The sequence below is a fragment of the Terrapene carolina genome, unplaced genomic scaffold, assembly GCF_002925995.2.
Source record: "Terrapene carolina triunguis isolate 2854851 unplaced genomic scaffold, T_m_triunguis-2.0 Scaffold66, whole genome shotgun sequence".
NCBI classification, from domain to species: Eukaryota; Metazoa; Chordata; order Testudines; family Emydidae; genus Terrapene; species Terrapene triunguis.
In genome coordinates this window covers 51,447,838-51,464,416 of record NW_020664417.1, presented here as the reverse complement: position 1 = coordinate 51,464,416, position 16,579 = coordinate 51,447,838, and the positions used below count along the sequence as shown (strand labels likewise).

The 16,579-nt window shown below is 38.3% G+C and overlaps 1 protein-coding gene across 1 annotated transcript in view; it reads right to left on the bottom strand.

Moving 5' to 3' along the window:
* Nucleotides 1-14,873, bottom strand: part of LOC115271156 (rho GTPase-activating protein 7-like) — a 122,604-nt gene extending 107,731 nt beyond the window's left edge. Inside the window, exons 1-2 of the mRNA XM_029910620.1 lie at nucleotides 14,724-14,873; nucleotides 766-1,930 (exon numbers count right to left, since the gene is read on the bottom strand). Coding sequence (XP_029766480.1) covers nucleotides 766-1,821 — 1,056 coding nt within the window. The 5' untranslated portion in view covers nucleotides 1,822-1,930; nucleotides 14,724-14,873. The remainder of the gene's footprint in view (nucleotides 1-765; nucleotides 1,931-14,723) is intronic.
* Between the last annotated feature and the right edge of the window lie 1,706 nt (nucleotides 14,874-16,579).

The following is a 16,579-nucleotide window of genomic DNA, read 5'->3' as shown; positions in this document are numbered from 1 at the left end:
GAGTTTTGGAATTATTCTCTTTTCCCCTGTCTGAAGAGCCAGTGAAGTTTTCTTGTTGCTCTCAGTCTGAAAACGTCAAGAGCTTCCTCTATCTTCATACCAGCAACATTTTTTGTGAGAACTCGCTCATGGGGCTTTGCTGGAACTCAAATAGCTGCTTCCTGTACTTCACAGCACCAGTCATATAGACATTTTAGAATTTCTTTTACAAGTTTGTAACATTTTCCTCCCCATCCCTTTAAAACAAAGGTCCTATACAGCTGCAGACATCACTTATATCTAAACACCACCTCTGATATTTGGTACTAGCAAAGAAAAAAACCCCAAACAACAAACAAACACCACAACAAAAAAGGAAACCCCAGGAGGGAGCTTATTGATTTGGCCATGATAAAAATAAAACAATAGAATGAAAAGTTGTGATCAAAGGCATTAGCGTGTATATATATATATATATATATATATATATACATATATATATATACACACACACACACACATACATACACACTAATGCCTTTGATTTTATATATATATATAAGGAACATACCAAATTCACAAGACAGTAATTTTCAGATCTAAAAATGAGTTTACATCCATGTGGCATGTTTCCAAATTGTTTCGCAGAAGCATTTGCAACACCTGGCATCTACACAACATTCTGAGTGATATTTACCTTACTGCTTCAATAAATCAGCCATGAGATTACATGAGAAAAAGTTGACAAAAACTGAAACCAAACCCCGTAATTTGTGTACATCCTACCTTTCTTTTGCGCAGTTTCACTTGATTGTCTGTAGATTCATGGGTGGACAGATTATCCTTCAAATGTAAACATTGCGTGCCTTCCACTGGACTGATATTTGTAAGGCATTTTTTTTCAGGAACCACTTGAGGTTCTGTGTAACCACTTTCATCCAGTCCATTTTCCATTGACATTATATGGGAACTGAGAGGAGATTGCATAAGGTAGTTGCTGGAGTCTGCTTTTGAGAATGGTTGTCTACCACTGCCAGTATACAGACCAGGAGAAAACTCACCCTGGACCACATTATAGTCAGCCTTTTCATGCCCATCTTTAGGAGCATCACATTTCCTACGCTGTTGTGCAATTACAGCAGTATGAAGCAGCTGTTTCTCAGGCATAATTTCCTTCACATTCAGAGAACTGGAGAGATTTTCTCTTGGGGCATCTATTACTTCATTTAAGCCTTTATAATTACAAAGCTCCAGGGTTTTCCCAATACTGCCACAAATGTCCTCTTCTTCCTTCTCTTCGTTGGGGACTGTGTCATAGTCAGGTTCATCAATATCTCCTATTGTTTCAGAAATGTTAGATTCCCTGTTTGTTTTAATCATTGCTACCATATTTGTTAAGGAGCCTGCTCCTCCTAAACTCTGCTCTTCATCTGTTAGTTTCCTTCCAATAGTGAACTGGTGGTTAACTTTATCCAAACAGAGATTTGAAACATCGTCGTCATCACCATCAGAAATATGGACCAAAGTTTCTGTGCTGGCCTCCAAAGAAAGAAAATGCTCCTCATCCTCATGGTTATCATTTTCATCCACCTCTTTTGAAATGTTGCTAAGCAGCTTTGCAGGGAAGCCAATCAGTTCTCCACCATGACAGCAGTCTGGTAAAGAAACACATTTTTCTTTCCGGTCCACATTCAAAACTTCATCTTTTTCCATACTTTCTTGAAAGTTATCAGCTACAAGTCCATGATGACATGCTGTATTATACTCAACAGAATTAAAAGGCAAGCCCATCCACTGGGTCACATGTTCTTCCCAGCTTCTCTTTCTGATTGCTAGAGACATGTCATAACAGTTCAGCAACAGGCTGCACGGTACATTCTATACAGGACCAGAGGAGATGTCATGACTGCAATGAATTCCAGAAGGAGAGAGAGTTTCATCATTTTAACATCTGTAAGAAATGAGAGAGATTGGGTTATTGATTCAACTCTAAGAAAGACCCAAGAGTAGGAACAGTTGAAACAAAAATGTAAAAGCAAAGATAAGAGCATGGGGTTGGAAGGGAGGAATTTAAAAGGATGTTTTGTGAAATAGCTTTAATAGTTATCATACAAACTTGATGGCAGCTATGATTTAGCATGGCTTACTTTCTGATTACTCTCCAATATCAAGCAAACAGAAATGGTATAAACAAGCTAATGGATAGGCAACTGGCTTCATGGGCCAGATTTTGACAATGAGTCTCTCTTCACTATTTCCGTCATAAGATATCCATTTCCATGGTTACAAAATGTATTAAATCTTGTGACTCCTAGAACACAAAGTAAGTTTGCATTTCTTCTTCATGAAAAGAAACCCATTTAGTGCAGACCTCCAGTTACTGTCTGAAGACTTGGATCTGAAGTTGATGATTATTCAGAATTTCACAAATGTTATAAACCTCTCTTTATTGTGCTGCTAAATTTCAGCCCAATCCTGCAGCCATTTACTCGTTGTCATTCTTATTAATATGAGTAGTTTAATTGGTTCCAATGAGACTAGTTACAGTAGTAAGTATTACATCCAGAAGAGTTTTCAGGATTGGGCCCTTAAAGGGGCAAAAACTTCAATAATCAGGGAAAACTTATTTAACTTTCTGGCATATTTCTCACTTCAAGTAGCTCTAGAATTTGAAGGAAAATGTGGTTTATGAGTGGCCATATACCAGATCAAGCCATAATCTGTCATTGTCATTCACATGAATGAACCCTTAAGTCCCACACTTCAACTGGGCTCTGTGCAGGGAGAGAGATCACCTGTGTGCATCATACTGAAAGATCAGGGCCTTAGTCATTAAAGCGCTCTGCTATTTTAATGAGCATTTGCTTAAATTTTAACTAAGACATCTTTTACAAGTCCCCTAAAGCTCTATTATTTGGATTGTGTCCCTTACCCATGTTGGTGTGTACTTACTCAGTTAAGTGTCCCCACTGAGATCAGTAAGGTTACTCTCACGAGTGCAAGTAAGGGTTCCCCAATTGGTCCTTGTATCTGATATTTTAGATGGCAACATATGTACATTCATTATTCGCTTTGACATTTAAACATATGAACCATTGGGCAAAGGAAATATGTTACAGCTATTTAAATTATGCATATAATACAAGACGGAGCAACGAGTTCTTTATCAAATAATGAAACAAAACGACTGGGCAGTAAAACATTGCAGGTTCAAGGAGCAAACACTTCTACTTTTCACTCCCTACATAAGAACTGTCAGCACTTAGCACGAATCTGCTTATTGATTTCACCAATAAAGAAGATTAACTACCGAGTTTGTTCTGGGTCATTTCAGTCCACTACAGCAAGCTCCGATTGCCCACAAGGCTGTCCTGACAAATCACATGCCTGAAGGTATAAAAGTAGGCTGTTTGAAAGAAATGCAGAATTATGACTGTGCAGATGAGTCTCTGTAAATTATGCCCTGACAAAGTGACTTTTAGAATGGACTTGTGCACACCCTGAGATCTTCAACTTTTTTTTTAGGATGGCAAGCTTCATTTCATGTTTTCCAACTTTGTGGAAGTTTGTACTTAAAAGGAAAATATAGTCATAGGGTAACAGAATTCTGGCACAAGTCAATAGCGTGTGGGAGGCGGAGGAAGATGGAAAGAACATACAGCCAGGCAAGTCCCTCTCCTCCCCTAAAAAATGCACAGCCCCAAAACTATTTTCACAGGCAAAATTTGGTAGTAAGAGGATGATTCTGCTTTGAGAGTCTCTTTTCCTTCTTGTGAAACACTTTTCATGTGAGCATTCCAATGTATTTTAGAAAAAAAAATTAGTGCTACAACATCTGTTTTATTTTCATCAATGCAGGTGGGTAAACTGAAGGTCCAAAAAGGTTATGCAGTTTTCCCGTGGTCACACAGGGAGTTTGTAGCATAATCAAGAAGAGAATCCAGGAGACCTGAGTGTATAGCATCAGGCTATACAATCTCCAAAGGACATTTATACATGTCCTCTTAGGCATTTGTTTGGTTGATAGTCTGAAAAATGCCAGCATTCTAAGGGTTAATGGGTGTGTGTTACTCCCATTGCTGTTAAATGGAGTTACATGTGTGCAGCGAGGGCAGAACAGATCCCTTACTGTTTTTCATTTTTGGATGTGGTGGGTTATATTTCATGGGGGATGAAAAACAAATAAATCTCACTTTAGGAACCCTTCTGTTTTACTTGTGCTATCACAGTCGCGTTGGCTGTCTAATGGATAGCAGACAAAATGATTAAATAAGAGAATATCAAATGTTTTGCTTGAAATTCAAGACAAATAAATATATGACAAGGGCACTTTCATTGTTTCCTAAAATATGAGATTACAGTAACGTGGAGTGTGAAGATTTACCAGACACACACAAATCTAGCTAGAGCACTAAGCTTACTAGTTAGGGAGGCCCTTCCATGCCCTCCCCACAGAGCAGTGACCCGCAGATCAGTGGAAGCCCAGTTGCCCCATCTTCTACCAGAATAGACCTATGGAGCCTGCTAGGAATTCCTTCTCTCTCTAATCTCCTCCGTACTGTATGGGGAGGAGTTATTCTACTCTTATTTCCTACCCTCATCTTCAGAGAGCTCCCCTCCACCCTCGTCTACCTCCTCTCCCACTGGTACTTTCCAAACACTGCACCCCCAACATTTGTGAGGAGGACGACATGATCCCAGCATCTCATTTCCTGTCTGGGCACTATATGGGTCAGAAACCGCCAACCTGTGGCCAGGCCAGGATCTTCCATTCTCTCTTTCCCCCCCGCTTCCCCCCCCCCCCCCCCGTGCTTCCAGAATCAACACATCAAAGGAGAGATTTAGATAGACAGAGCAATACAAGTCAAAGAGTGATTCCCCCACCATCTCAACAATGGAAATCACTTATGTCTTGCTCAGGCTATAGATGGGATACATTTTGTACAATAGGATAGACTGTGGTTTTTTTATTCTACAACACACCAATAAAAGAGTCATATTAGACATGCACACATATAGGAGATCAACCAAAAATATGTATTTTGGTAGTTTTGTTTCACCTTCATTTGTGTGTTGTCCCCACCCAGCAAACAGTATTTAAGAAAGTGAATGGGGCTGGTATTAAGACAAAAGGTTGCTTACAAACAGTTCAACTTAAAACTTAGCTCCCTGCTCAGCTGATTACATTTCTCCCTCTTTCTCTCTCTTGCTTCAAAGAAATACTCTGCCTTTTAAATTTTTTTCAGTTTTTTTGTAAACAAATGTTTCTACGCCTAAATTAATTACTCTCAATTGCATGTACCATAATACAGTACTTTTCTTAATCAGTCATTTCTGATGTACCCGGACTGCCATGTAAACATTTGTGAGAAACTAGAAAATTAATTTGTTACATGCATATTTCTTTATTAAAGCAATATAAAGCAGGCAAATTGCTTTAACTTGCTTCCAATTGTTAACACATCAACTTAGTTGTATTATATTGCTAAACCCAAAAGAAAGAATATAAAACTGTTTTCAATAGTGAACATTATACTATATACCCATAACAGGGGGGCTAACCCCAAAATACTAACATTGTTACCAATAATACCCATTGGTGATATAGAAAACAAAACAACAAAACCCCACAGAATTCTTCAGTGTCCTGGCAATATACCCTCTAGATTGCTGACCAGCACATTGGAACAGAGCAGAGCCTGAATCAGTGAGCCTTTCTGGTTTTAGCTGATCCCAGTGCGTGCTAGGATTGGACTTTGAGGATTAAAATCACTGTTTTCTATAGAACCATGCAATGCAGAAATTAGTGAATATTTTATAGGTGACTATCACATCTGTTCTTCCATTTAAAGAGCTCCCAGTATCCTGGGATACACCAGACACACAGCAATATATATGTTGACTGACCGGTGTTATTTGCAGGTGCAAGCTAAACTGATATAAACCAAGTTTAAACCACCATAAGAGTGTGCACACATAAAATTGCATTGGTTTAACATCACACCTTTAGTTAAACTAGTACAACGTTGTGTATAGACCAGCCCCTACTCTCACCAGAAAGTTATATTAGAAGTTGAAGTTACAATTTTCTTACTCTGTTCCTCTATAAGAAAAGTCATAATTGAGCTATGCATTTTCTTTCATGACAGAAACAAAAATAAAATCTGTCACTTACAGTAAACATGGATCATATAGGACTTTGTTAGAAATTATGGAGTTTTTGTTAACCAAGTTTTTACAGAAAGTTAGTATTTTCTAACAAAAATCAGACAAGAAGGTAATTAATCCATGAGACCATACGCTAATAGAAGCCTTTAACAAACTACCCAAGGCCTCATCCCTTGTGACTTTGTAAGGATTTCCTTTTTCTAGGGGGAATCAGTTTTGTTATCCCACAGGAAGTCATTATGTATCCTCTTTTATACATTTTGACATATATCAGAATACACCCATTATATTTTACTAGCTGTCAGTGAAAAATATAGTACTGTTAAGATTGTTTAAAACTTTTATGCAAAAGATACTTAACATATTACAGAAAGTGAGTCTAAGTATAATCAGGCTGTCCAACAATATTAAAAAAAACTCAGAAATTAGATGTATCAAACTATGAAGTAAGCTTGGCAAATGGTTCATGCAGACAAATCCAAAGTCTTGGAAACCAATACTGTTTGCATAAACTGACCAAGATAGGATTCCAAACTTTCTCAATAAGTCTTGATTCATCTTTAGAAAACAACAAACATTAACGAGTTGCTTAATTTTATAATGATTTGCTCCCCTTCAAAATATACAAAGGGAGCTTGAAATAATAGCTAACTGGTGATCATACAATATTTCTTTTTTTAATTTTTAATCTGATTTATTTCCTGAGTTAGAGAAGCAGCCTCCACACAAGGAGAAGGGTGGGGAACAGACAGGATCCAAAGTCAAAGTGAACTATTTCCACACTCCCCAGGCTTATTTAACATCTCTGTGGGAACGTCTACACTGCAGATAGGAGCGTGCATGAAGTAGTGCGCTAAAATAGCAGTGTACCTGGGGGTAGCACAGGCAATGGCTTGAGCTAGCTGCCCTAGAACTTACCCAGAGGGTCCAGGTGGGTTTGTACTCAAACAGCTAATCAGAGCTGTTGCCTGTGCTACCCCTAGCTACATTATTTTTAGGGTGCTCTCTTGAGCAGAGCTAGCATGTATTTGGCTACCCAAGCTCATCTTTTTGTTGAACTCTTTGTATGATCTAATATTGACAGCTAGTCAATAAAACAGGAAAAAAACCATTAAAATTATACATTTGAAATAATCTGGGCCTCTGGATGTGTGAATGTTCAGCTTTGAACTCCTCATAGATGTTACTTATTTGTGTGACTTTCCAAGTAATAAATTGTCTACCTAAACAGAGTGCCATACATATTATCGAATAGCAGCAGCTATCTTAAATTAGTATTTTTCCTCTAGGGGAAAACAACAAAAACCAACAGTTGGCTTAGTCCTGATGCCACTGAAGTCAGGCACTTTTGCCATTGATTTTCATAGAAGCAGAATCAGGCCCAAGATGAATTTCATGCTGAACTGCAGGTAGTGGGTCTTATTTATCTGAAGGTGTGTCTACACTTTGAGCTGGGGACATGATTCCTAGCTCAAGACAACTTTATCAGAACTAGCATGAGTGAGTGTTGCTGCAGCATCATAGGTGAAATTGACAGGTTAGCCTCCATGAGTATGAGCTCTCTGAGACCACTGGTATGTGCTCGGGTGGCTAGCCCTTCCTGCTACTCATATGGATGTGGCTACACTCTATTTTTAGCATGCTAGCTCAATCAGGGCTAGCTAGCATGGGTATGTTTTCTTGAGCGGAGATTCATCTCACCATCTTTTCCCCCCAGCTCAGAGTGTAGATGTACCCTAAGTATCTATTTAAAACTTCCAAACTCATCTGGGGTACCCAGGATGATCATTCTTAACCTGTGGTGGAGTTAATAGAAAAACTAATCAATGTATTCAGAATGGAAACAAACAAACAAACAAACCCCCCAAACCTGCAGTGTAAAGACCAAGTTTTCTAGCTATAGATGGTTGTCATATTGAAACCAATTTAATTTTGCTTGACTTTATTTCCAACGCTACCAGATTGAAGCTTCCAATAGAAGGGAAGGAGTGAGACAATTTAAAGAAAAAATGCTATAGGCTATGGTCCTGTTCGAGCCACTGCTGACAATGGTTGTCAGCAACAAGTCCCACTGCTGAATCGGTGATGAAAATAGTTTAACTGCTAGTGTAGATGGGACAAAAAACACCATTACAGAAACGTGACAGATTTGATTGAACAAGGTCTCAATTACACATTTATACATAATATAGTGTTGAAAACAGATTTTATCCCATGTACACTAGTCGTTAAACTCTTTTTCAACACCAGTTAAATGGAATTGACTGCTGAATACCACTGTCAGCAATGGCTTTGTTTCCTAGTGGACATGAGGTTTAAGGAGAAAAGGTACAGGCTGCCAGTAAAAGCGTGATAGGAATTCCCATTTGGGTGCAACTGAAAATATCCTGAGAGGAAACTGGGCAAGTGGATCTGGAATATCGCTTAGGATGCAATTGCAACAAGCCATGAGAATGGCAACTGGAACAGGCCTTTTGAAGAGACTAGAGAGCAGTGAAGCTCTTATATTACATACAGATTACTTTGTAGTGGCAATACCATGTAGGAGGACTTGAAGGGAGGTAAAGCTTTCATTCTATGATAAGCTCTAATCAGCTGGACAGACTGCTGACAAATATAAGCAGAGATTGTGCAACTACTGTATTTTAGACATATTTTCTCCAAAGCAGCTGGGTGATAAGTGAGAGATACCAGCTTCATAAAATGCGATTCCATTTTACTTATGTTCTTATACCATGCTCATCACCGTAGTAACTGAGCACCTTCCAATAGCGCTTAACACCTGTCATGTGTGGTTTGTTCTCTCACTCATACTGTTCCCAAGGGGAGAACTGTGTCTGCAGAACTGGTCTGCAGTGGAGGGCTTTGTTTTGGTAGGGTTCTGTTCTTGGGGGGGGGGTGTTTTGCTTTTTAAATTAACACACCACTATGTGTTTATGTTATAGAAAGCAGGTAGAAGTAGTGGAAGGTGGTGAGGTTTATCCATGTCCTTGGATCCAGTGGGAATTAGTTCCACATTTCCAGATTGACCTCCCAGAAATTTTTTTCCATTGCACAGATGAGCTTTTCCTTTATAGTTTCATTGTGCCTAAAGGCAGTGGTTGATAACTTGGTTTCTTACCCCAAAGCTTCAGGAGATCTTTTCAGTATCTTGGGCCCAGGCCAGTCAGCATATTGAAGAAAAGGACCCAAACCTTGAACTTGACTCAACATTCTGTAGGAAGCCAGTGGAGAGAACAGGTCTGATGTTCTTGCAGTAGCCTGTGTTGCTGAGGGGAGTGCCATAGCCTTCTGTAATTGTTGTAGTTTCCTAAGGGCTGATGGCTTTGTGCCTAGGAATACTGCATTGCTGTAGTTCAGGTGGGAGGTGACAAAGGGATGTAATAACTGAGCACATGTCATCTGTTAGGAAGGGACAGAGTTTCATAGCCAACTAAGATGGTAGAAAACTTTGCTCTCCGATGCTTCAGACCTACAAATTGGTCAATTCAACTAAAGAAGACTGCGTCAAACTTTTCAAAAAGTGTTTACTCTCCCTGTGGGTAACTGTACCTTTAAGAAGCTCCTGTTCTGTAATGCAGAGCTTCATGAAGCAGAGCTCTGCCCAGAACCTTTCCTCTGAGGGATCATTGAATGTCACACTGATCACCAGCCTGGCCTCAGTCTTGCTTGGGTTCAGCTTCATCCAGCTGTTCTTCATGCATGAACTGATCTCATCCAAGCATGGGGCCATCTTGGTGGCACTTGTGTGGTCATATGTGGTGAAGGGTAGGTAAAGCTGTGTGTCATCTGTAAATTGCTGGTACTTGAGTCCATGTTGTCTGACTAGTTCATCTGGTGGCAGTCTGTAGATGTTGAAAAGAACCAGAGGGAGAGAACTGATCTCAGTGGGACTCTTCAAGTGAAGGGTCTAGTGGTGGAGGCATAGTTTCCATCAATTCTTTTTAGGTGTGTCCCTTCCAGAAGGACTCAAACCATTCTAGTGCATTCCCTTGGACTCCTGCAACTTCTCTTAGGTGAGGCAGCATTGTCTCATGTTAGACAGTGCCAAATACTTCAGAGAGATTTAGGAGGATGAGAATGGGTTGACTGCAAGGGATCATCATCCATCAGTGCCACTAAAAGCTATTTCCATCCCATAGCCTGGCCTGAATCCAGATTGTGCCAGGGCTAGAACATTAGCTTCAATTAGTTGAGCTTTTCGGCCTTTGACTAGCTTTCTGTGAGCTTGCTCAGGAACAGAAGCTTTAATATGGGGTGGTAGTCGGCCTCTGCCCCAAAGAGCTGACAGTCTAGATAGATAAGACCAGGGGTTCTCAAACTGGGGGTCGGGACCCCTCAGGGGGTTATGAGGCTATTACATGGGGGGTCATGAGTTGTCAGCCTCCACCCCAAATCCCGATTTGCCTCCAGCATTTATAATGGTGTTAAATATATAAAGTGTGTTTTTAATTTATAAGGGGGTCGCACTCAGAAGCTTGCTATGTGAAAGGGGTCGCCAGTAAAAAAAGTTTGAGAACCACTGGATAAGACAGAAAAAGGATGGGACTAGAAACAGAGATGCAAAGAGATAACAGGCACCATATATGAAGTTCAAATCATGATGCAAGTTTTTCCATTGTTCAAACATCTAGTTTGGTCCCCATTTTGATTTTTTTTTAAAAAAGAGATAATAAAATAAGATGACAAACCTTTAGAACAGCAAAAGAGGAAAAAAAAGAACTGGAGACAACAGTACATTAAAGAGATTATTTGAACCAGCTTTTAAAGATACATATTGCCTAAGGCTTTGTTTTTGTGTTTATGTTCAGTGGTTGATGCACAATCTGCCAAATGTAAAACAATAGGCACTTCCAAATTCAACGTAAGAGGTTTTCCTCATTCAAGAAAACATAATTATCATAATATTGGATTATATCTCCTCTACCACAGGATTACACTTCAAATACATAGTTCCTAAAAACATCATCAACAGCAGCAAGTAATGACTGGAGATAAACTAAACTCACAATAATCAACATATAACAAATACATTCACAATTTTATGAGAATTAAGAACCATATTTTCAGAATAGTCACAGCCTTACTATTAATTTACACCTGGAATTTTGCATGCATGTGATGTTGGGGTACAACTTTGGATCATGGTTTTGCATATTGCAAAATGTTTGGATTTGAAAGTGGATCTAACCATTCAACTTATTTGTAAATAACATTTTGCAACTGAAAATCTGAGTTCTACAGCCTCCAGTCATTTGCTCACAGAAAATTGAGGGAGCTAGCAAGTAAAAAATTGTTTTATTGATGTAGAAGCCACGCTATTTGGGAATCCTTTCTCCATCATGGATCAGTATAGAACCCTGTAATGAACACATATTAAAGTACTTTCAAATTGACTGATTGGAAAAGTTGACTAATTAATATCATTGACCCAAACTATACTCTTTAACGTACCCTGCAACAGAACGTACTCTGCCCCCACCTTTCCCCCCCCCCCTCAAATAAAAGGACACAAACTGCAAATCAAAAATAATCATAATTTCTTTGAACCTTTTTTTCCCATTAATACAATGATCATATAAGATGGAACCAAGGTGACTAAAATTCAGAGGAGGATATTCTAAAATATACCTTTTAGAGAAAAGAGTAAGTTTTTTAACAAATCAATGCAAATTTTTTTTCAGATAGCATTCCAGAAATGATAGTTTTCACAAAAGTCATGTTAAGAGCAGAAAAAAAAAATACCTTGCAACATTAAACGTAGCATTTCTGACATTTTAAATAAAAAATATAATAACTGAAAATACTGAAAAGTCAAAATGGTGATGATTATTTTATTTGTTTATGTTTATAGAAAGGCTAAGGTCAACACCTAGCTGCATGTTCTAGGAACCTACTATAAATCCCCTGTCCCTTCAGACAATTCTCTCCAATTTTCATATGTTTGGGCGAAAAATAATCCTGGCTTAATGTCCTGAAGGTCAATAGAATTTAGGCCAAAATCTTCTAACTTGTCCATTCATGTGGATCCTTACTGGAGATTAATCAGGCTCCACACAGGTATAGGAGTTCTCCTGCACAGAACAGCTTGCAGGATTGGGGCCTTAGTTTTCCTGTGTGTAGGATGCATCTGTTCTGTTCTCAGATGCACTCTTTGTCACCACTTATGCACGTGCTTAACTTTACGTACAATTAGTCCTACTGTTCCATGTGCGGCTATTCAGGTGCATGAAGTTAAACACATGGGTAAGTGTTTGCAGAATGACCAGATTACATCCTCTCTTTTCTGGTACAGTAGAGACATACAAATTTTTCCAATCTATCTTTTGTTTTAAAGAAATATAGTTGTGTTGGCAACTGGAATTAAATGTATTAATTTCACTTGGATGGTGATACATGAGCAGAGTATTTGTGATTTTTAGCTTTGTTTTGGAACTAAAACTTACAAAGTATAATAGCTAGAAAATGTTAGGGTATAAACATAAATGGAGTAGTGGAGAGATGATTTGTTTTAAGGATTTCTTCCACTTAAGAAAAAGTGGCCAGTTATTAACTTTGCTTCATTTTGCTCATAGAAAACCCTCACAGCTAAAATGACAAAGCTGGCATTCTGGTTTTCAGATGTACAGTTTTGTTTTCTCATGGATGGCACAACGCAGCCCCAGAAGATGCTGAGTGCCTTCTATTATTATTGAAGTAAACAAAATCTTTGCAGAATGTGCTCAGCACCACGCAAGATTGCTCCATCAGAAAGGGCCCATTCTTTTTATCCTTTGCTGGGCTCTCGTCTCTTCATTTGGACTAATGCGTAGAGTTAAGCATGTGTATAAATGCTGGCAGGATCAAAACTGGGGGAGGGGTGCTTGGCTCTGAAGAGAATACAGCATGGAGCATTTTTGCAAAAGCACTAAGACTGAGAATCGCCAGTTATATCAGGTCCCTACTCAGAATCCCGAGGAGTCATATGAAAAGCCTGTCTCCTCATGCTGATTCCTGACCTTCTGTTCTGCATGGCAACAAGCTTCATTGCCATTAGTTTCCCCAATATGGCTATGGCAATGAAGGTCTCTGGGTCACAAAAGGGGAAGATATTGTCAATAGGGCCAGCAATAACTTTCACATTAGTTTCTACCCAAATATCCATGGAATCCTGACAGGATGCTACAATATCTAGCAGCTATTCTCAGTTTGTTCTCCTTGGGACCAACACTTCCCATTATCCACAGAGCAGTAACCCTGCAGGCATTCATACTGAAGGGCATCCTCTGTCTTAGAGGGATGGGGAAGCATGGGATATAAACCATTGCTCCTTTCCATTGTGGTATTTGGGCCCCTTCTGCTCCTTTGCTCCCCTTCATGCCACACTGCAATGAGAAACTTCTGGATCATTATTTTTAAAACAATACTTGGTAAAAACACAGTTAAAACTTTTTTTCAGCTCTCCCCAACATATTTGAAGTGATGACTCATGTTTAGTTACCTAATTGGCCAATAACTGTATAGAATCTTAATGACGCACAGAAGCGACAAAGAATGTCTCATATTACTTCTGTGCAATAGCTGTCATTCTGGATATATTGAGAGACAAAGGGATATTTATGGTTTAGTTTGCCAAATACATTTCCAATGTGCATAATACCGTAATAATTAAATAACCTACTATATATAGAGTAGTGCCAACTATGTTTATGCCATATAAATTAAAGATATGCTAAATTTTCTTCTAAATAGCCCAAAAAAATTCTTGCTACTTTTATTGCTAATATTAAACATTAAGAAAAGATTTTAATGAGATTCAGTTCAGTTTACTATGATCAATATATATTTACTGTTTTTTGCTTTCTTCCTTCTAAAATGCATGAATAGCATTCCACACGACAAAACAGTTATCTAGCTGCATTCGGTTATTTTTAATTCTGCCATCTTGATTGATGAAACCTAGTTAACACCAGATCTGTCAGGAAATATGCCCTAATATTTCACATTTAGAATTTACACTTTTAAGAATATTTATTTTTAAGACATGAACTATAACTAAGGTAGCTCTGGGAAAAACCACTAGAGACAAAACCAGCAGAGGTATAAATGATATTCCTACCTAAAGGTTTGCTTCAGAGAATTAGTACCAAGGAAAAAAGCCTAGTCTTAAATGCCCTTCCTGTTGGCAAATGAGGTTAAAAAAAGAAAAGAAAAGAAAATCATTCACACTTCTAGTTTTCCTATTTTATGGCCATTAAAAAAAATGCAAACGAAACCATGCAACAATTTATAATTGAATGTAAAAAATCAGGTTTAGCATATCATTCTGACTTTTTATAGACAGAAATATAATACACATGCAGATTTTGTTTTAGATTTGTCAAAGTTTGATAAATGTAGTTGGCACACAGTCTACCGCTTATTGTGATTTTTTTTTTATCACCTCCAGTTTTATTCTTGATATCGTAAACGTAGACTGCTCCACTGCAGGATACTGACATTCAGTTTAACCAGTTACAGAAAATGTCTTGATTTTTCAAATCAGCTTTATTTATTTATCTAAACACAAAGTATAAAAGATTCCAAGACTGCCTTACCTATATGAAGAGAAGGTGGAAATCACAGACATTACCTTGCTAAAAACTTTGGCCACAAAAAAAACCAAAAACCCCCCAAAAATCACTCAGTCCCAGTTAGTTTCTGATAGCATAAAAGTTCAGATTTCGTTGCTGAGATCACTGCTCTATTCTAAGCAGTTATGCTCAATGTGTGATTCTAACAAAAACACCCTCTGCAGCTGGAGGGAGCCTTAACTAAGCAGAATTCTGTCAAGCTTTTCCCAGTGACTTCTGTCTACTAAATTCAGACTGATGTTTTGTGAAAGGGGCCTCAACAACCAGGCCCAGATTGCCTGAAAAGTATTTCCTGCCTTTGAATAGTATGCATATGTGAAAGAAGGACTGCATGGGGGGGCAGGGGGTAGGGAAATAAAAAGACGACAAGACTGAACATTTCAAGTCATTTGAGTTAGCCAACTACTGAGACAACTCTGTCAAACTATTAAAAGATTTATGATGCACTTAGAGAATTTAGAAGTATTTTCCATTTCACAATGGTTTATAAAAAATATTTTCTATAACTGAAACATACGTATGTGACTCCACAATTGTCCCTAAACTTAGGAGAACATCTTTGAATGTTTCAGATCTTTGGGATTCAGAGCAAGAAATGGGCAAAAAGCAGGCTGGCTTTTACAAAGCTTCTAGTGCAATTTTGACTGTTAAAACCACAGAATTACATAGATAAAAATCTATACATGTAAACTGCAAACACATTTCTACCAATTAAATTAGCTTGAATCACGAGAAATGAATGACTGTCAATAAAGTTCAAAAGTAGTTATAGCACAAGCAATGGCATATTCCGCTTTACCTCTACTGGGAATCCTCCAGAGTCACACAAATCCAGCTCTGCAAAAGCACAAGGACAGACTCCATCTTGATCATATTAGAATTTTGCTGACATAAAACACTTGTAACTATTTCTTTCCAGTTTGACAGGGTGCCTGAATCACATCTCTAGAGAAACCCACAGCATCTACAGCCTTCGTTCTATACAAATTTTGTGAAACTATCATCTGTTTATCTTTCCTGCTTTCTTCTGCGTCCTCTGAATGATTTCCTCTTAGTTGCTCCAGCCTGGGAACTTGGATTACCATTTGGTTTTGATTAAAACCAGACAGACAGCTCTGTAGAAGTTTGAGAGCAAGCTAATGGAAATCACTAGTATGGCTTTAATTAATGTATCAATTAATAATAAATGTTAACTATTCGTATAACAAATGCTACACGCACACACAGACACACACACAGACACACACACACACACACACACAAATAGTGCTCCAAGACCGCAAGGGTAATTTTTATGTGAAATAGTGCAAAATTTCCCACACCTTTCTGCCATATATTTTAACCTGGTAACAAGAATCATAGAGAGATGCCGCCCTTATAGGATGCCAACAGCAGGATAGAGCCAAGTTAAGTGGTTTCCTTTTGTTTAGTAAAAAAGAAAGAAGTGTCGCTGCTGACTTTAATTATCTTTTTATGCAGAGGCCACACAGTTTGCCTTTGTTGATTCATTTATGGTCTATTCAAATCTATTTTATAGTTATTTCTTAGATTAAATGAGTAGTACTATTACTGATAAGATTAACTGGAACTTTGGGTCTTTTTTTGTGAAGCTAAGCAAGGAGATAGAGGAGGAAACATGGCAATAACTTCAAAGTTACATCGTGAAACTTAATACATCATAAAATGTAGTGCCTGAACAATTAGGGTAACTTGCCTTCTTAGCTCTTATCTTGTGGACCTCCCAACATTTAGAGTAAGATATTTATTCACAGGGTGATGGGCAGCCTTTGCACTGAATCGTTTCTCCATGAGAATTAAAG